This window comes from Urocitellus parryii, chromosome 8, assembly GCF_045843805.1.
Source record: "Urocitellus parryii isolate mUroPar1 chromosome 8, mUroPar1.hap1, whole genome shotgun sequence".
Classification (NCBI taxonomy): Eukaryota; Metazoa; Chordata; class Mammalia; order Rodentia; family Sciuridae; genus Urocitellus; species Urocitellus parryii.
The window spans coordinates 118,832,067-118,851,868 of record NC_135538.1 but is presented as its reverse complement, the minus strand read 5'-3'; the positions used below and the strand labels follow the sequence as shown (position 1 = coordinate 118,851,868).

The following is a 19,802-nucleotide window of genomic DNA, read 5'->3' as shown; positions in this document are numbered from 1 at the left end:
CAGGCGTGGTGCAGTACTGGGTCAGGGCCTGGTCTCTCATTTCTTCCTCTTCTTGTCGCCAGGGGGCGCCTGGTTCTTCTTGCCCAGAATCTTGAGGAGGCCCTTGGACATGTAGTAGGGACGGTCCAGGGAGCCATCGTTCCGTTCCAGGTCTTCCACTAGCCATAACATAGCGTTGTTAGAGTGAACCCTGGTGGGGCCATGCCCTGGGGGAAATAATCTGAGACTGCTGGGACTGCGAAACTAGCCGCTGATTTCCAGTCCCGGGGGGTATCACCGCCTGCTGATGTTTTTCAGGCAGATTTTGTGATCTATAGGGCAGGTTATGTAATCTCAGGAATGTATTTCATAGAGTCATAAAGATTAAGCGCATGGGTAGGGGTGTAGTTTAGTGGTAGAGCATGTGCTTTATGTGCACAAGGCCCTGGATCCTATCTGCAGCAGATGCACACATGAATTGCTTAGGCATGTATCATCCCCGAAGCAAAGAAACAAACAAACAAAAAAACCAAATAATACAAAAAATTAATAAAATGGATGTACTTTGTAGGATGAAAATACCCTCTCATTACAGCCACCTGCTGGGAAGTCTCTCTTGTGACTCCCCTGTCCTCCAACACTGGGGAATGAACCCAGGGTGTTCTACCATTGAGCTACATCATCCAGCCCTTTTTACGTATTATTATTTTTTTAGTTGTTGATGGACCTTTATTTTATTCATTTATTTATATGTGGTGCTGAGAATCGGAATTGAACCCAGTGCCTCATGTGAGGCAAGCACTCTACCTACCACTGAGCCACAACCCCAACCCTTTATTTTTTATTTTGAGGCAAGTTTCCCAGACTGACCTGGATTTTTTTTTTTTTTTGTATTGGGGATTGAACCCCTAGGGGCACTTAACCACTGAGACACATGCCCACCTTTTTAAATTTTTATTTTGAGTCAGGGTCTCTCTAAATTGCTGAGACTGACCTTAAATTTGCCGTTCTCCTACCTTAGCCTTCTGAGTTGCTGGGATTACAGGTGTGTGCCACCATGCCTGCCACATGGGAGAGCCCACCAGCCTGGGGATTCACTCCCTCCTTTGTTTCCCAAACCCCTGGCCTTAGGATTTCAGAAGAGTTTCCCTCTGGCTTCTTTGACTCACAAATTGCTGTTTCTAGAAGCACCAATTCTCCAAAAAAGCCTGGCAGTGGGTTACTGTTAGGTTGGGGAGAAGGTAGCTAGGGGTATCACTCACGAAAACAGAGGAAGAGTGTGTCCACACACATGCTGAAAACGCTGAAGAAGCCACTGGCAATGACGTAGGCCCCCATGATGGAGGTCTGGAAGACACAAGGCTGGTTGGAGCTACTGGGATTTTTTGGGAAGTTGTGGGTTGAGTCACAGAGGAGAGTCACTCACCATAATGGGTAGCCAGTAGTAGTTGAGGTGGGGGCTTTCGAAGTCTTTACCCAGCCCCTGAATTCGGCCAGAGAAGAAAAAGAAAGACAGGACCCCTGTGGGAGAGTTCCCAAGATCAGTGCTGCTCCTCTGAGGTCACCTTTCCAGCTCCCCAGCACGCCTCCAACCCCCACTCTGCAAATCCCAATCTTGGTCCTTACCAACACCTCCAACCACCAGCAGCTTCCCAAAGAACAACAGCAGGTCTGTGACTTTATCCAGGACAATCACCCTGTACCAGCAATTAGGGTAGGTTGTGGGTGAGAGGCCTAGAAGAACAGCTGACTACATAATTTGCAGGGACTTGTTTGAAATCAAAGTTATTCCCATTTCAAAATGGCTATAACAAAGCATTAAACCAAGTTCAGGGTCCTTCTGAATGCAGTGTGCTTAGGAAGCCAGACTAGGGTGGGAGACCTGAGGGGGAGCCACATGGCAGTGCAGGACAGCCTGACCTGACAATGTTCCTCATGAGCAGCATGAAGGCATTTTTGGCTGAGACACAGAAATTCTTCCCGTAGATGGCAATCTGAGGGGGTAGGAAGGTCAGTGACATGTGGTGGGCTTTCTTAGATTTGGCTTGGGGGCCTAGGCCAAGGGGTACCAGACCAAGGAGTTGCTTGCCCCTGGTAGCTCACCATGATATATGCATTGCGGTTCAGGAACTTGATGAACTTTTCCAGACACCAGAGGCAACACTTGAAGCAGCACATGATACAGCGGGCAATAGGGTTCTGGGCTCCTGGGAAGAAGGGAAACTCCTGTTTGGTCAATGCTTTTCCCCAAGGATCCAGCTGCTCAGCCCAGCCTTCCCCAGCTCTTGACTGCTCACCTCTCAGCTTGTGGTCGATATACTCCAAGATGATTCGAGCTATCTGCACAATGGTTAAGATGAGGGCTCCAAATGCCAATGAACCAGTGTGGTAACTGCAGAAGGAATTAGGAAATTAGTGGCAGCCCCAGGACTCCTGGGTCTCTATTGCTCATAGTTCCCAGGGTCCTTCCTCTAGCTCACCGGAGTGTGCGTATGAAGGCGGAGCTCAGGGGGAAGGTGGGGATGTCCCGGGGCTTGTGGAAGGCCCAGTAGAAGGAGGCAAAGGCCCCAGCCAAGACGCACTGGCCCAGGGCCAGTACCCAATTAAGGGTCCAGAAGAGCCCCAGGACCCCATAGATTTGCAGGTTGAAGAGAGAACGTTGTGCTAGGCCTGTGGATGCGTAGCTCTGGAAGACGCACATCAGCCCTGGGCAGGAGTAGTTCATGGACTGGTCCTGGGGGTGGCGAGGAGGACAGGTTGGTTCAGGTCCAGCTTTAGAGACTTCAATGCATAGCCCTGACCTCCACCAGTTCCCAGTAGCCTCCCTCAATTAGGGAGACAGTTCCTTCTAGGAATCTTATCTCCAGGCTCAGACTGCATTCAGTTTGTTGTTTGGGTGTTAATTAGCTTCCTTGTCTCTGGACTGGCCCAAGAACATCCAGGTCTCTTGGGCCAAGCTAGTGGTGTGTGTGAAGTCCACATCTGTGTGAATTGAATATTCTGGGTATTTTGATATTAAACAATTAGTTTTAATTCTGTTGGGTGTGATATTGACAGTGGTTATGCTTTTTTTTACTTTGAGACAGGATCTCGCTAAATTGCTGAAGCTGGCCTTGCAATCCTTCTGCTCAGCCTCTTAAATTGGTGGGATTATAGGTGTGTATTACCACAACTGGTGTGGTTATGCTTTTTTTTTTTTTTTTGGTATTGGGGATTGAACCCAAGGATGCTTAACCACTGAGCAACATCCCCAGCCCTTTAAAAAAATATTTTTAGGGGCTGGGATTGTGGCTCAGTGGTAGAGCGCTTGCCTAGCACGGGTGGGACCCGGGTTCGATCCTCAGCACCACGTAAGAATAAAGGCATTGTGTTGTGTCCATCTACACCTAAAAAATAAAATAGAATATTAAAAAAAATATTTTTAGGGCTGGAGCTATATAGCTCAGCGGCAGAGCGCTTGCCTAGCATGCGTGAGGGACTGGGTTCGATCCTCAGCACCATATAAATAAAATAAAATAAAATAAAATAAAATAAAATAAAAGCATTCTGTCCATCTACAACTACAAATTTTTTTAAATATATATTTTTATTTAGAGACAGGTTCTCACTGAGTTGCTTAGAGCCTCACTAAGTTGCTGAGAGTGGCTTTGAACTCTCAATCCTCCTGCCTCAGCCTCCCCAGCTGCTGGGATTATAGGCATGCACCACTACACCCAGATGTGGTTATGCTTTTTTAACAAAAAAAAATTTTTATATTGTTGGGGATAGAATTCAGGGCCTTGTGCATGCTAGGCAAACACTCTAGCCCTGAGCTACAGTCTTCATTATGTTTTTTATTTTTTGTTTATTTGGTACTCAAGATTGAACCCAGGAGTGCTTAACCACTGAGCCGCATCCCCAACCCTTCTTATTTTTTATTTTGAGACAGAGTCTCACTAAGTTGCTAGGGCTGGCCTTGAATTTACAGTCCTGTCTTAGCCTCCTGAGTTGCTGAGATTACAGGGGTGAGCCTCCACACTAAAGTTATGCTTTTAAAACTTATCCTGACATATTTACATGATGTCCAGAATTTGCATTTATAAACTCCCTAAAGGTCTGGGGTGTAGTTAAGTGGTAGAGCACTTGCCCAGCATGTGAAGGCCTTAGGTTTGCACTGCTAAACAACCAAAAAACAAAAGTTAGGGGGAAAAAATGTCATGAGGGCAGTGAGATAGGTAAAGTAAGAAGAGCAGAAAACTGAGGGTGGTGGACTCTGGGTAAAGGGATTCACCACTCTACTGTGAACCTACTTTGCATGCATTTGAAAATGTCCATAATGAAAAGTAAATGCATATATAAAAACTAAATCAGTCCAGCAAATGTGATCAAGAAAATCTTGATAATTTCTGAAACTGGGTTTATGTTTGAAATTTTGTAATAAGAAAAAAATAATAATAATTCTGGGTACAGTAGCATATACCTGTAACCGTAGCAACTTGGGAGGCTGAGTAGGAGGATTGAAAATTTGAGGCCAGCCTCAACAATTTAGAGAAACCCTAAGCAATTTATCAAGAACTTGTCTTAAAATTAAAAATAAAAAGGGCTGGGTAATGTGGCTCACTTGTTAAGTGCCCCTGGATTCAACCCCCAGTATCAAAAAACAAACAAAAAACATCCCCTACCTGCAAAGAACCAGAAAACAATTTTCCACTTTGTAGGTTACCAGGTTTGCGTCAGTTTTCACTGTAGATAGTAAGCAAGTTGCAAAGAGAAACCAGGACATTCTGGGCTTTACATACCCAGTGCCCAGTGCTCAGTGCCCAGTGTGTCTTCTGCAAGTATAGCTGAGTTTTTTTTTTTTTTTTGCTTGTTTTGGACTGAACCCATTGATGTTCTACCACTGAGTTACATCTCCAGGACTTCTTAAAAGAAATTTTTTTTTTGAGACAGGGTCTTAAAATTGTTGGGTCTGGCCTTGACCTTGTGGTCCTCCTGTCTCAGCCTCTTAGGTTGCTTAGGATTACATGCATGTGTGAACCTGCCTGTTTTAATTTTTTTTTTTAATAGAATGGGCCCTAGGGCTGGGGATATAGCTCAGTTGGTAGTTCAATCCCCAGCACCAAAAAATAAGTAAGTAAGTAAGTAAATAAAATAAAAAGAGTGGGCCCAGTACCTTAAACTTGCAATCCTCCTGCCTCAGCCTCCAGAGTTGCTGGGATTACAGGTGTGTACTACTGTGTCTTGCTCCTTTTAAAATCCTTTATTTTGAGACAGGGTCTCACTAATTTGCCTAGGCTGGCCTGGATTTATGATTCTCCTGGCTCAGCTTTCGGAGTCTCTGGGATTACAGGTGTGCACCACCACACCCAGCTATGACGTGAAAGCTTTGAGGATAGTAAATTCCCAGCAGTGTAGTGCCATGCCCTAGAATCTCACAGGATAGTTTAAGGAAGTAGCTTCTCTTCCAGGCCCACTTCCAAGAATCTCACCTGTGAACAGCCTAGGACAGTGTTCAAGGGAAATAGACTTAAATAGCAAAACAAAACAACCCCATCGCTTATAAGATCTCATCAGGTGCCAGGCATTGTACCAAGTACTTTAAGTATCCAATGTCACTTAACCTTCTCAGCCACCCAGAAGGACAGGGTGAAGGACAGAGCTGAAGTGAGGTGAAGTAGTTAATAACCCTCGAGGCAGAGGAATATCCTGCTACCCAGCCCTCCCCTCTTCCACCTTTAGGCCATGATGTCTGTCACAGCCTCACTTTTCCATTATGTATAATGGGTGAGTCAGCATGAGGAATAGAGGGTGGTGGTAGGTTATGTGAACTTGAGAGAGCCCCCTGCCCTCTCTGGCCTTAGTCACCTCTGCCCAATGAGGATCTGGGCTAATTAGTTCCTAAGGACCCCTCAGCCCTCTTGAAGCCCCCTCCATGGTCCACCTTTCCTCACCATGGGGTCACACGATGTATTCACTGGCACGTTCTCACAGCCGGGTGCACTGACATTGGACACCCAGTATACGTACTGGGGTTGCCCAGACGTGGCCAGGTATCCAGAGGGGAGTCAAGGAAAGCATGGTCGCATGGTGCCTCCATAGGCCACTCCTCAGGGACTGTTCCTGGGCGCTGGTGCAGGTTGTATACAGTACAAAGGGGGCTAGAATTCAGCCTGTGCTCCCTTACTCAGTGCTGTCTAGCCACAGGGCTGTTGCTGCACAGAGAAAAGGGTACATCTGCCAAATGCTCTCTGACAGTATATGGGCAAGTACTTCTTTGCCCCTCAGCCCCGCACCCCAAGGCTTTACTGTGGACAAAGGATACAGAGCAGTCATGGCCCAGTAGGCAATGCAAATGACAAGGAGGACAAAGGTGACCAGTGGGTAGAACATGGTTGACATCATCTGACCCACAGCCCTGAGGAGAGACAAGAGCTGTCCACCAACCTGCCCCTAGCCCCACCCATCCTCTGAGAGGGCTGACTCTAGCCTGGGCCCCTCAGCTGCCACAGCCAGAGTCGGCCTGGTGTCCCTGGGGTGGCAGCAGTAGGGCAGAAATTTCATCTTTCCTAGCACCAGTGCTTGGTGTGGGTGGGTACAAATCAGGTGCTCACTGAATGAACTGAAGGCAATATATCTTGCTTCTAGGGACCCTTAAAGGGGACTAGAATCACAGAAGCCACTTGGGCAAGCAAAGAGAAACACCGAAGTGTGGTCTCCTTGACAAGTTTGGTGGTTCCTGGTTGGCAGGAAGCTGCCGCTTCTCCTCCCTGCCTGGTCTCCTGCTGTTCCATCCACCATGGCCACTCCCACCCTTCTAGAGGCCTGCTAGTTTTAGGTACTTGGCATTCACCAATCCATTTAATCCTTATCACAACCCCCTAAGTAGCAACTGCTGATTCATCTATTTTACAGGTGGGAAACTGAGGCTCTGAGATCCTGTCATCCAGCAGTGTTACCCACTGCCCTAATACCCTTCTCCTCTGGAGCTCCCTACCACTTCCCTGGCATCCCCACCCCCAGGCCTGCACCCCAACCCTCAGCCCCATCTCCCTCCTAGACAGGCTCTGACTTGCTGGCCTCCTTCAGGAGGGCAATGGCGATGCGAATCCGTTGGCGCAGGAAGATGAGCAGGAGCAGCAGGATGCCTTCAAGCACAGCCAGCACAATCACTGCAGGGGATGGGGGAGACAGTGGGCATAGGGCTAGGGTCAGGCCAGGGCCAGCATGGCCCAGGGCCAGGCTCTGATGGCTGGCAGCCGGAGAGCGGGTAGGGTACTTACCAGCAGCCAGCCAGGTCTCCTTCACACTCTGGTAGGCACTGAGGTTAGTGGTGAAGCCCAGCTGGGAGATAGAGGCGCCCTTGTCCCGCAGCACTCGGTACTCCTCCCAGCAGTGGTAGATGCCATAGGCCAGCACTCCAAGTACCCCTAGGATCAGCACCAGCACTAGGGGCCCAGCCACCAGACGCAGAAGCAGGATAAATAGCAGGCTCAGGATCAGAGCCACACCTAGGGCACTGTAGGCATAGTAACATAGGTGAGGGTCACTTCTGGCTCCTGAAATTGTTTTCCTTTCAGAGGTTTCCAAATACCTTTCCTTATGCCATCCAATGTCCCCAGATTTGACCCCCTTATAAATCCTGATGTGCATGGAGTCTATTCTGAGCTCTGGCTCCTTCTCTTCTCTCTTCCCTCTGTTTCTGACATGGGACTAGCAGGCAGAGAATCAGGGAGGGGAGAAGGGAAGGACAAGAGAGGAGGAGAGTGTGGTGACTCACACAAGAATCCAATACCAGGATTGGGCAAAATCTTCAAAGATCTTAACAGTGATGTCACGGGCATTGAGGCTGTCAAGAAGACCACTGTTGGGGAGAGACCAAATCAGATGGGGCTGCGGGCTGGAAGTGGTGTGGGATAGATGCGGGTGGGGTGAGCGATGCCTACCTGATTCCCTGAGTAATGGTGGTGTTGCTGATCCAGGGGAATTCAGGTAGTGTAAAGTTACTATTGGGCAATGGAAAGCAGCGCCCCAGAGCTGGAAGAGAACAGGGATTGCCGGGTGTAAAGACTGTTCCCCCCACTAGCCCATAATCCCTCAGGGGATGAACTCTCCTCTCCTGGGACTAGGGGTGGGGGGTGCGGGTGCTGCTCTGGATTCTACTGCCAAGAGGGGGCTCTTGCCCCTTGGTGTCAAGGCTACCATCCATTCCTCTCTGCTGCTGCCCTGGTTCAGATCTCCTCTCCTCTGGATGGACCCCTGTGATACCCCAGTCTCAACTTCCATCCAACCTCTGTTAGGTTGGTGGTGGCAATTTGGCGACTTGGTGGCAACTTAGTGGTGACTTAGAACAAAGCAGCCCGCGCGGGAAAGGAACATCAATCAGATGCCTGAGGAAATGCCTGTCAATCAGCCAGATCTCCTGACTAATGCCTGTCAATCAGCAGGACCCCCTGGCCAATCCTGGAGTTCAGCCAACTCCCCTGACCAAATCCAAAGGGGCAAGGGACCCTAAAAACACCTTTTCCTGTCCCAAGCCCTTCCCTTCCTGCTGTAAGCCCCATAAAAGTCCAGTCCTGTAGAGCTTCCACGCAGTTTCTCCTCAGACCCTTCCCCTGTCCCCTCTGTGGGTCTGATCGAGTTCCGCCCAGGAGTGATATCTCAATAAAGCCTCTTTCAGCGGCCCTTTTAAATCTGCCTCCTTTGGTTGCTGCCCGCCTCACCCGATCTGACATCTTGGTGCCGAAACCCAAAGGGATCTTTGGGCTTCTCCCTCAGGGGATTGAAACCCATCCCTTCCCCCTTAAAACGAACCGGGAAATTTCTAAGCAGCTCTTTCCCTCTCCCTTTATCCAGGCCGACAGGAGAGGGGTAAGTTCCCATTTCTCCTGACCTTCCAAACCCTTTCTTTCTGTCTGTCCGCGGGGTCTATCCTTAAGTCACGCATGCCATAGGCCCTTCCCGTTCTGCTCAGGGCTCCGGGGAATGTGGAGACATCCCAGTCCTCCTGAGAACCGCCCACCCAACCAGGTTGGCCAACCGCTGAGGCCTGCGGAGGCTATAGGGAACACCTCAACCTCTGCCCTGGCCGTATCTGTTCCGTAGGTGAGTGCAGACAGAATTTGGGATGCCTTCTTCTGCTCCCACTCACCCCCGAGGATGCCAGAAGGTCATGGGAAACACAGAGTCCTCTCCTTAGACCCCAAAGTCCTTGGGTGTCTATATTCAAATCCTGCCAAGTTAGGGCTCATTCAAGAACTGCCTGGTATTTTACTGCAGTTATACAATTGGTCACAATGGCCCCCAGAAGGAACTGTTGATTTTAAACCCTCACTGAATTGGACAATTTCTGTCGCCAGATTCGCTCCTATCCTTCCCTCTGCTTTCCGCTCCCAACCTTCTCTCTGCTTTTTGCTCCTGTCCTTCTGTCTGCTCTCCCTCCCAGCGGTACCATGTCCCCTCCCCCTCCCTGCCGCTGCCGTGGCCCTGTCTGTGTGCTTCCAGTCTGCCTGGCCACTAGACACATGCGCCCTTTCTCCCTCCCTCGCTGGCTCCTCTCGAACGCCTCCCTTTGCTGCCTGGTTCCAATGGGCAGGTAGGATGGATCCCACCTGGCTGCAATGGGTGGGATCTCTGGATCCCTCTGAGCCTCCTCCTCTGCTATGCTCACCTCTTCTACTGACAAGCCCTTTCCCCTTCCCCGACTCATGCCTCTCTTCTCCTGTCAGTTCCGGCACCCAGTCCCACCAGGCCCTCCCACCAGCTAACCCATAGCTCCTTTGTCTTCTCAAGGAAATGGCTGCTGCTGAAGGGAATATTCGAATACACATCCCATTCTTACTTCAGGATCTTTCCCAGAATCCAGATGAAAATCCATCCTTATTTCTCAACTGCCTTACAGAGGCCCTAACCAAATACACTAGGCTGGATCTTGAGTCTCCCACCTGGACTACAGTGTTAATAACCCATTTCATTACTCAGTCGGCTCATGATATTAGAAAAAGCTCAAATGAGCTGAGGAGGACCCTCAGACCCCTATCTGAGATCTGGTGAAAATGGCCTTTAAAGCAGGCTCCATTGCAGAAAAAGGTAACACCCCAAACCCAGGCCTTGGCAGCGGCCCTGAGGCCTATGTCTCTAGCAAAAGCTTCGTGGGGGAAACCAGCATTCCTCTCTGCCAGGAGCTTGCCTCAAATGTGGATGCAAAGGTCACTGGGCTCGCTAATGCCCAAACACATGGCCTCCTCCCAGGCTATGCCCCACCTGTAAGCAGACAGGACATTGGAAGATTGCCCCATGGCTGGCCCTTCCTAGGCGCCTCTATGCAGGAGTTTGACCAGTCAGGCAGTCCCTTCTCTTGAACTATTGGGATTTGCATAAGACTGAAGAAGCCCAGATTCAAAGACCCCCATCACCCTCTCTGAGCCCAGGGTAATGCTCCATGCAATGGGTAAGTCCCTAAGCTTCCTTGTGGACACGGGGGCTACCTATTCTGTCTTGCCTGCCCACTCTAGGCCTCTGTTTCATTCCCAGGTCTCAGTTATGGGGATTGATGACAAAGCCTCCTCCCCAAACCGAACTGCTAAGCTGGCCTGTGCCCTGGAGGGACACCCTTTCACACACTCTTTTCTGGTTATTCCATCCTGTCTAGTTCCTCTCCTAGGCAGAGATGTTTTCCAATTTCTAGGAGCCACCCTCCAACTATACCCCAAGAATACTACCATCCATCTCCTTCTGCCTCTAATTCTTACCCTCTCTAATGACCTGACCTAGTTGTCCCCAGATCTGGGACATCTCTATGCTGGTCATAGCCTCCCACCACAAGCCAGTCCCAACCCAGCTGAAACCCCAAACTAAATTTCCTTGAGTCCCTAAGACTCCCCCACAACACTCCCATATTTCTGGTACGCAAACCCTCAGGCACCTATCACTTAGTCTAGGAACTCCACCTAATTAAAGAGGCCATTATTCCCATCCACCCGGTGGTTTCCAACCCTCACACTTTTCTTTCTCATATCCCCCCTTGGACCACTCACTTTACTATCGTGGATCTTAAAGCTGCCTTCTTTACAGTGCCTCTGCGTCCTGACTCTTATTACCTCTTTGCCTTCACACGGGAAGACCCTATATCCTTTAGGTCTCAACAGCTGACATGGACAGGCCTACCCCAAGGCTTCAGGGACAGTCCCTACCTCTTTGGTTAGGCCTTGACACAGGATTTAACTGTTTGTGGTTTGGGGATAGCACTCTCTTACAGTTTCCCTACCTCAAGGAAAACTGCTAACACCGTCCCCTCCATCCTCATTGAGCAGATCATTTCCAGATTTGGACTTCCTACCTCCATCCAGTCAGATAATGGTCCGGCCTTCACTTCTCAGGTTGTTCAACTAGTCTCCAAAGGCCTCAACATTACTTGGAGGCTCCACATCTCCCAACGACCCCATACAGTCATACTTCCATGCTGGGGCCCACCAAACTGGAAGTTTCTTGCCAACCCTCTCCTTCTTTTACTAATCATTAATCTCTCTAAAGCTTCTATCCCAACCCACAGATGGCGCTTCTACATCCAAGCGACATGGCAACAGGTTGGCACCACCCGCTCTCAGTTTATGGGCCAAGGCGATTGCCCTTTCACTGGCTGTAATTGGGCCGTCACCCTTAATGTTACTGGATTCAACCAGGCCACCTCATCCCACTTATATTCAGCAATGCTATGCTTCATATCAGACCAAACTGAAGAATTCTGTAAGCACTGGCCTGACACCTATGGCGGGTGCCCTTATAATTCATGAAAAAACCGCTTTCTAGATAAGCCTTGCTATGAGAATCTTGCATACACCAAACTGACTATTTGGGACCCATGGAGCCCAAAATGGGCTTCTGGTGTTGATGGTAAATCCTATTCGTGGTGTTTTGCCAAACACCCCTCAGCCTCTATCAGAATATGGAGAACTTATATACAAGTGCTCCCTCAAATTCACATAACCATCCAGGAGCAAGAGAAGGAACTCCAACACCAGCTGGATGCAGTTGCCCATCCTAAAGCTGACCCTTTCTCATAGGTGGCCCTAATACGTCAGGCCTTCAGCTTCTCAATTTGTCCAAAGTGAATAACATTTCAGACTGTTTCCTCTGCGCAGGTTTGGATCGTACTCCATTAACTGCGATTCCCATTGATTTTCCACTCAATACCTCAATTAGACCCCAAGGACCCCCCTCCAGCCTTTGAGGAAGTACCTCTTTTTCATAACTCATCAGGGAACTTCTCTTGCTGCTACACTTCCTCAGGTTCTGCACCCTGTGATCAGATTGTTCAAATTTCTTCCTTAACCTTTGCTCCACCTGAGTTCTTTTTCTGGTGCAATGGTACCCTAACAAAAAATCTAAGCCTCAACATGCCGTTTGCTTTTTGTGTTCCTTCCACCTTGGTCCCCCAATTAACTCTGTACTGTGAGGCTGAATTAACATGGCTTGTCACCACCTCCCTTTCCAGGACAAGAAGGGCCGTCTTTCTGCCAGTGGTAGTTGGACTCTCCCTGGCCTCCTCCCTTGCTGCCTCTGGACTTGGGGCAGGAGGACGTGGTTATGCAGTAACCGCTACTCAGAAGCTTGAACAGCAACTTTGGGAAGCAGTAGAGGCATCAGCTGCTTATCTCGCTTCCCTACAAAGACAAATAACATCTCTTGCCCAAGTCTCATTGCAGAACCATGGAGCTCTAGATCTTCTGATGACAGACAAAGGAGGAACCTGTCTGTTCCTAAAAGAAGAATGCTGCTACTATATCAATGAAACTGAATTGTTCGAAGAGAATGTTGACACCCTCCGTCGTTTGGGTGAAAGGCTTAAACTGCAACCATCGAACGACCCTTGGCCAGGCTGGCTAAACTCAACCCTCATTGCATGGCTGACTCCCATTCTCACTCCTATATTAGTAATAGGTGCAATGGTACCCTAACAAAAAATCTAAGCCTCAACATGCCATTTGCTTTTTGTGTCCCTTCCACCTTGGTCCCCCAATTAACTCTGTACAGTGAGGCTGAATTAACATGGCTTGTCACCACCTCCCTTTCCAGGACAAGAAAGGCCGTCTTTCTACCAGTAGAAGTTGGACTCTCCCTGGCCTCCTCCCTCGCTGCCTCTGGACTCAGGGCAGGAGGACTTGGTTATGCAGTAACCGCTACTCAGAAGCTTGAACAACAACTTTGGGAAGCAGTAGAGGCATCAGCTGCTTATCTCGCTTCCCTACAAAGGCAAATAACATCTCTTGCCCAAGTCTCATTGCAGAACCATAGAGCTCTAAATCTTTTGACAGCAGATAAAGGAGGAACCTGTGTGTTCCTAAAAGAAGAATGCTGCTATTATATCAATGAAACTGGATTGATCAAAGAGAATGCTGACACTCTCCACCATTTGGGTGAAAGGCTTAAATGGCAACCATCAAATGACCCTTGGCCAGGCTGGCTAAACTCAACCCTCATTGCGTGATTGACTCCCATTCTCACTCCTATATTAGTAATAGGACTTCTATTAATGATTGCTCCCTGCCTCCTCAGGTTCGTTCGAAAGCGAATGAGTGAAATTGCCAGCGTGACCTACAACCAGATGCTCCTACACCCCTACAGTTGCCTTCCCACGGAACCTACACTTGAGCCACTCCCCTTGATGCCCCTAAACAAGCTGGAAGTAGCCAGATGAAATTCGCACCCTGTATCACCAAAAAGGCTGGAATGTTAGGTCGGTGGTGACAATTTAGAACAAAGCAGCTCGCCCGGGAAAGGAACATCAATCAGATGCCTGAGGAAATGCCTGTCAATCAGCCAGATCTCCTGACTAATGCCTGTCAATCAGCAGGACCCCCTGGCCAATCCTGGAGTTCAGCCAACTCCTCTGACCAACTCCAAAGGGGCAATGGACCCTAAAAACACCTTTTCCTGTCCCAAGCCCTTCCCTTCCTGCTGTAAGCCCCATAAAAGTCCAGTCCTGTAGAGCTTCCACGCAGTTTCTCCTCAGACCCTTCCCCTGTTCCCTCTGTGGGTCTGATCGAATTACGCCAGGGAGTGACATCTCAATAAAGCCTAGTTCAGCGGCCCTTTTAAATCTGCCTCCTTTGCCCGACTCGCTTGACCTGACACCCTCTGCCTGTCTGTGGGCCAGGAAGACCAGGGCACAGCATGACCTCATCATTCCGGGCTCTATGTCCTTTGGCTTCTCAGATACCTTCAGAGGCTCTGCCTGGAAACCATCCAGGTTCCCTGGCCCAGCTTCTGGACCCTGCCTTCCATTGTCCCCTCACTCTACACCTCCCTTCTTTGAAGTCCCCCCCCTCCTCTGGAACAGCTTTTGCTGTCTCACCTCCGCAGGAAGCTTTCTCACCCATCCCCATCTCCTGTGGTACTTGTTATGTACATGTAGAGCCATTTAATTCGCCCTCACAACCTTGCCAGGAAGAGGCATTCTGTTATTTACATTACAAAGAAGAGGAAACCAGGTGCAGGGAGGTTAAGTAGCCCAGATCACTCAGCGGGAAAGTGCTAGAATTTAAATCCAGATCTGACTTTGGAGCAATCTTTTGACACACTTCTTATTGTACTTACATTAAAAACTATTTATCTTTACTCATGCTACAATTAAAAAAAATGTTTTACATTAAAAAAAATGTATTAGGAGCTGGGCATGGTGAGGCATGCCTGTAATCCCAGCTACAGGGGAAGGCTGAGGCGGCAGGAAGATTGTAAGTTCAAGGCCAGCCTGGGCATCTTAGTGAGACTTTGTTTCAAAATGTAGTTTAAAAAGGGGCTGGGGGTAGCTTAGTGGTAGAGTGCCACTGGGCTCAAGCCCCAGTACTCCCTCCCTCCCCTATCATAGGCACGTGTGTGTGTGTGTGTGTGTGTGTGTGTGTGTGTGTATGTGTGTGTGTATTTGAGGTTGCAAAGGAAAACATACAGGATAAAGGCCAATTGCAACCCCACCACCCACTCACATTCATTTGTAACAGCTGGGTAGATATCCTTCTAGTCTTTTCCCCTATGCAAAGGGGTAGTATGTATAGATTCTTCAATGGGGTTTTCATGGGGTTCTCATACAGTCTCTATGACCATCTCTGATCTCTCCACCTACAATGTAGCTCAGGCCCAGAGCAATTTCTACCTTCCCCACATTTATCCCCAGTGCCTGGTACATAGTAGGTGCCCGAAAAACACTGATGGTCTGACTGTGGGGTCACACGGCAGAGAGAGAAATGGAGACCTGTTGCTCATTCCACTTGTGCCACTGACAAGTTGTGTGGCTTTACTCTCTTTACTCTCTGGTTTCCTCATTTGAGAAATAAAAATAAAAAAAATATTGGAGGAGATGATGCCTGAGGAGGGAACTGTGTTTCTCACCTGGAGTGGAAGGCAGGAGGAAACTGGGGCAGAATTCCTGTTGCAGGCTTTGGAGTACCGTCTGTGGGGTGGGGAAGGGAGAACAGACACACACACAGACATAGAACAGGATGGAGAAGTTGGGTCCCCTCACCGCCACTGCCACTGTTGCCACCACCACTACCACAGGGCTCAGCCGGTCCACCCTTCCCAGGAACGTCTACCCAACTTCCCCTGCTACTCCATCCTACTGTGGGCCCTCCTGAGTGACAATGATGATGTCGGGGGCAGTACTCACCATATTCCCGGGCACCCCTGGCAGACAAAAGTTCTTTTTTTCTTTATAGAAGACCTCTCCGACTGTCATCGAGAACTGATCTTTTTCCACTGTCCATACAGCCTCCGGGCAAGAGGACACACATACCTGGGGAGCAGAGAATGTACTAAGGGGCTAGTACCTGGGGCCCTGGGGACATGTGAGGCAGAGGCAGCCCTGGGCTCTGACCTGGGGCGTAGGGCACTGTAGTCCCTTCTGGGCGACTGTGATGATGTTGTTGGCCACTATGCAGCTGAAGATGTTGAAGTACAGGACATAGGGTTTATCTCTGCAGGAAGAGAGGAAGAGTGGGCTCAGGGCCTCATCTGGTGTTAGGGGAGGGGAGGATCTACTGAGGTCACTCCCCTAGAGTACAGTGGACCCCCTGTGGCCTAGAGGAGTCACATTCAGCACCTGGTCCTAGCTCCTCTGGGGAGGTAAGGGAGACACCTAGATGATTTCCCAGAACAATTCCCATCACAACAGCTAAGGAATGGCTGAGGGCATCAATTCTGTAGCTTAATCCTTTCCTACTAGCTTTATGACTTTGAGCAAGTCACTAAACATCTCTCTGACTCAGATCTATCATCTATAAAATGATAGTATCTACATCATGAGGCGTTAAAGAGAGCATGTGTAAAGTATACTGCCTGCCTGGAACATAGTCAACACTATGTAAATGCTGGAGGGTTGATTATTTATTAAACATTTCCTGCCTGTGGAGACTGACAGCATCACTTCTATAATCATCCTTGTGTTTCAGATGAGGAAATCAAGCTCAGAGAAGTTAAGTAAGTTGTCGAAGGATAGACAACCAAAACTTAAGCCAAATCTAAACAGCCATCTCTGAACTCTAAAACCATGCAATTTACCACGTTCTGGCTAAGTCCTCTCAGTTCTGGGGGACTCAGACTAAATGTCCAGCAAAGGGAGGGCTCTGGTGTGATCAGATTCAGAGAGGGTGGGGGAGGGGTGGGAACAACAGGGGAAGAGTGTAGAAGAGCATGATGGTTCTCATGCCTGAGCTGGGGGATGGGAGGCTGTTGCCATCTCCTGCCCATTCCCACCTTACCTCCCTCCTTTCACTCTTTCTATCTTTGTACTTACTTGTTCTGCCCCAACCCGCAGTAGGCACCTGTGGAGTTCCTGGGGTAGAGCACTTGCCGGGGGTCTCCATACACCCAAGCTGAAGACAGACATACACAGATGGATCATGGGAGGGCAGGAGCTTGCAGGGAGCAGCTATGGGGTGTTACCTCTGGGTTATCGCCCCCACCCACCATTCCAACGCTGTGCAGATGGAAACTCACCCACAATCCCCACCACGATATAACCCAAAATAAAGAGAAAGAAGATGACACAGCAGATGACATCCGTGCAGCTCCTGGGAAAGAAATGCAGTCTGACTGGGGAGGCTTTGGGGAGGTATAATGGAGGGAGTTGGTGAGGGGAAGGGGACAGTCCCCAAGGGTCTGCTGGTGAGTTGGGAAAAGCTGGAGTGGGTATTAGCAGGTTTCATGTATTGTTTGAAGTACTGGTGATTAAAAACACAGGGGCACTCTGCGGTTTAACTCCATCCCTGGCTCATTTTATTTTATATAATGAGATGAGCTCTGGCTGAATAGATGAGGCTGCCCCGGAATGTGCAATCCTTCTGCCTCTTTCTTGGGATTACAGGAATTCACCACTGTGCCCAGCTTATTTATTTATTTATTTTAAAAGAAAACCTCTTTGTGGGTATCTTTCTTCTAAAGTATGACAGAGAAAAGCACAACTCAGGGGCTGTGGGTATAGCTCAGGGGTAGAACATGAGCTGGGTTCAGTCCCCAGTACTGCACACAAAAAGGACAAGTCCTAAGTACTCAACTGGGTGAATTTCCCCCAAATGTACACCCCTGTATCACCAGTACCAGGAAGCTCCCTGCTGACCAGACACAACAAATACCCTGGGGTAGCATTTTTTCTTTCTTTCTTCTTCTTTCTTTCTTTCTTTCTTTTTTTTTTTTACTGATATTTTAGCAAATACAAAATAAAAACCAGACTCCCCTGCCCCCCAGGGCAATGACCAGAACTCACCTGTTTTTGATGGGGCCTCGAAAGGAGGGGTCATATTTGGCAGGTTTCCCTGCGGGGCATGGAGAAAAGTGTGGAGAATGAGGCCCTGAAGGGGTTTCTCCATTAGTCTGTTCCTCTGGAGTCCCTCCTGGCCCTAGGATCCTGTCCAGGGCAGGGCTGGCAGGAGGGGAAATCTAGGGAGCAGGAACTGCAGCATCCAGGAATCCACGCCTGGTCAGCAGCTCAACTGCTCGCCTTAAACTCCACCCAGATGAAAGGCAGGGGTGGGGAGGGGGACTTTCTGTTTCCAGATCAAGGCTCACACCTCAAGGCTGCCTGTCTGGGAAATAGCCTTGGTCCCCTGGCCCCATTTCTCTCAAGGCTCCCTCTAGCTGGTGGGAGGTGGGACACTTTGTCTCAGGGGCTCTCAGTCCCCACTCTTATCCGTCTCCTCTCTCTACATTCTGCTTTGGACTTCCCAGGTCCAGAGCCCCTCAGGGAGGTGTCCCAGCCCCTTATCACAGCTGCCCCAGAACCAATGCCTATCTTCACTCTCTGACCTGAAGCCACGGACAAAAAAAAATTGAGCCGAGGGTGTCAACCCCTGCCAAGGGCCCGGGGATTGGAAAAAGAGGACCCCTATAGAGGGGACCCCACTTCAAAGGGACCTCAGTTCTCAGGCAGCCACCACAGAGCTCTGGGTGCCAGTCAGGGTGACACCTGAGCTGACTGGCTGTTGAGATTGTGGCCACGTCCTGTTCCTGGTCCTCCCTGAGTACACACAGGGAGGAGGTGGGGCCAGGCAGCCAGGGTCTCACTGTGGGCACCAGGAGGGAGGGCAGAAGGCTGGGCCAGAGTCTGGGAAGGGGTGGGATCCTCTCTGCCCAGGTGCTCTGGACTCTGTCCCACCTTGGCTTATGGGCATGAGGTCAATGATTGATCCAAAGCTGCTCCAGGAAGTTTTCTGGGGAGTGTCCTGGGCCCCTTCCCCCACCTCTCTAGGGAACACCTGGTTCTCCAGGCTTCTCACTCAGGATTGTCTCCCCTCCAGACCTAAGGGGATCTCTGTGGGCAGGCTACAGCCCTTGCTGCTCACAGGAATCCTGGAGGCTGGTCCCCAGCTCCCTCCCTACTCCTAGCCCTTTTCCCTCGCAGATTCTGGAAGCCAGCTCCTGGCTCCTTCTCCCCTTGGCCCTTACTCTTCACAGGAATCCCAGTCCTGGTCCTACTCCTCAAAGTACTCCAGACAGACTCCCACTCCTTACTCCTAACAGAGACGCCAAGGCAGGTCACAGCGCCATTTCCATTAAGACCCTTATCCCCAACTATTCACAGGGATCCTAGCAGAACTCTTGCCATTCCTTGCAGAGACCTGCAAGTAGACCCCAGCCCACTCAACATCACTTGCTCCCACTCCTCACAGAGACTGCCTGGCAGGCCTTGGCACCTTTCGGCTTCAGAGACCCAGAGTCCACACTGACTCCTGGACTCTTCCTCACAGAGGCTCCAGCCTCACCCACCAGGTTCAACAGCACATGACATCGCAGTTCCTGCACCCCGAGCCCTGTTGTCCTGCTCATGACCCCAACTCTGCCACTTTTCATCTGGGCTTTGTTTGCCCATCCCTTCCCGACTCTCAGAGCCCAGAGTGCAAGCCTGAAATCCTGTCACCTCCTCCAGCTTCACTCCACAAATGCTCCCCAGCAATGGCCCTCAGGCTGTGAGCCCTATTCTCTCCCCAGGACCCTGATTCTACCTCCTTCCACCTGCTCCTGTTTCCAGGGCTCTTTCCTCAGGGACCCAGGACTTTCCTTAGTTCCTCTCCCTGGAGCCAGTCTCAGCCACTGTGTCCAGCCAGTTTCCCTCCCTCCACAGAGCCCCGGCTTCTCCCCTCAGTCTCACCATAGGCCTCGTCCTCATCCTGCTTTCCTCCCATGGCTCAGTCTCCCGGAGTGATTGCAGCCCAGGAGACCAGGCGTCTCACCTGCCGCCAGCCCCGCCTTCCCACACGTCACAGCTCCACCCCCGGCTGTGGTCCCCGACACACTCTAGTTCCTCCTTTGGAATCCACAATTCTGTGACCAGTGGGGCCAGGACGCTTGAGCCTGGAACC

General features: G+C 49.9%; 1 protein-coding gene across 3 annotated transcripts; it reads right to left on the bottom strand.

Annotated features, from left to right (window-relative positions):
* Nucleotides 1–36: 36 nt before the first annotated feature.
* Slc44a4 (solute carrier family 44 member 4) lies at nucleotides 37–19,625 on the bottom strand. 3 transcript variants are annotated; one of them, XM_026415344.2, is made up of 21 exons: nucleotides 19,592–19,625; nucleotides 17,711–17,759; nucleotides 16,945–17,018; nucleotides 16,742–16,820; nucleotides 15,824–15,923; nucleotides 15,617–15,742; nucleotides 15,340–15,400; nucleotides 7,902–7,992; nucleotides 7,736–7,819; nucleotides 7,239–7,474; nucleotides 7,028–7,127; nucleotides 6,281–6,373; nucleotides 5,910–6,012; nucleotides 2,460–2,713; nucleotides 2,277–2,371; nucleotides 2,083–2,186; nucleotides 1,900–1,973; nucleotides 1,606–1,676; nucleotides 1,406–1,500; nucleotides 1,242–1,326; nucleotides 37–158 (listed from the first exon to the last, which is right to left on the bottom strand). In XM_026415344.2, exons 1-21 carry the CDS (start codon nucleotides 19,623–19,625, stop codon nucleotides 37–39), a joined length of 2,130 nt encoding a protein of 709 aa, XP_026271129.2. The 3 variants fall into 3 exon arrangements, with proteins under 3 accessions (XP_026271129.2, XP_026271130.2, XP_026271131.2); XM_026415345.2 differs by having other exon boundaries at nucleotides 2,460–2,707; XM_026415346.2 differs by lacking the exon at nucleotides 15,617–15,742.
* Nucleotides 19,626–19,802: the final 177 nt, after the last annotated feature.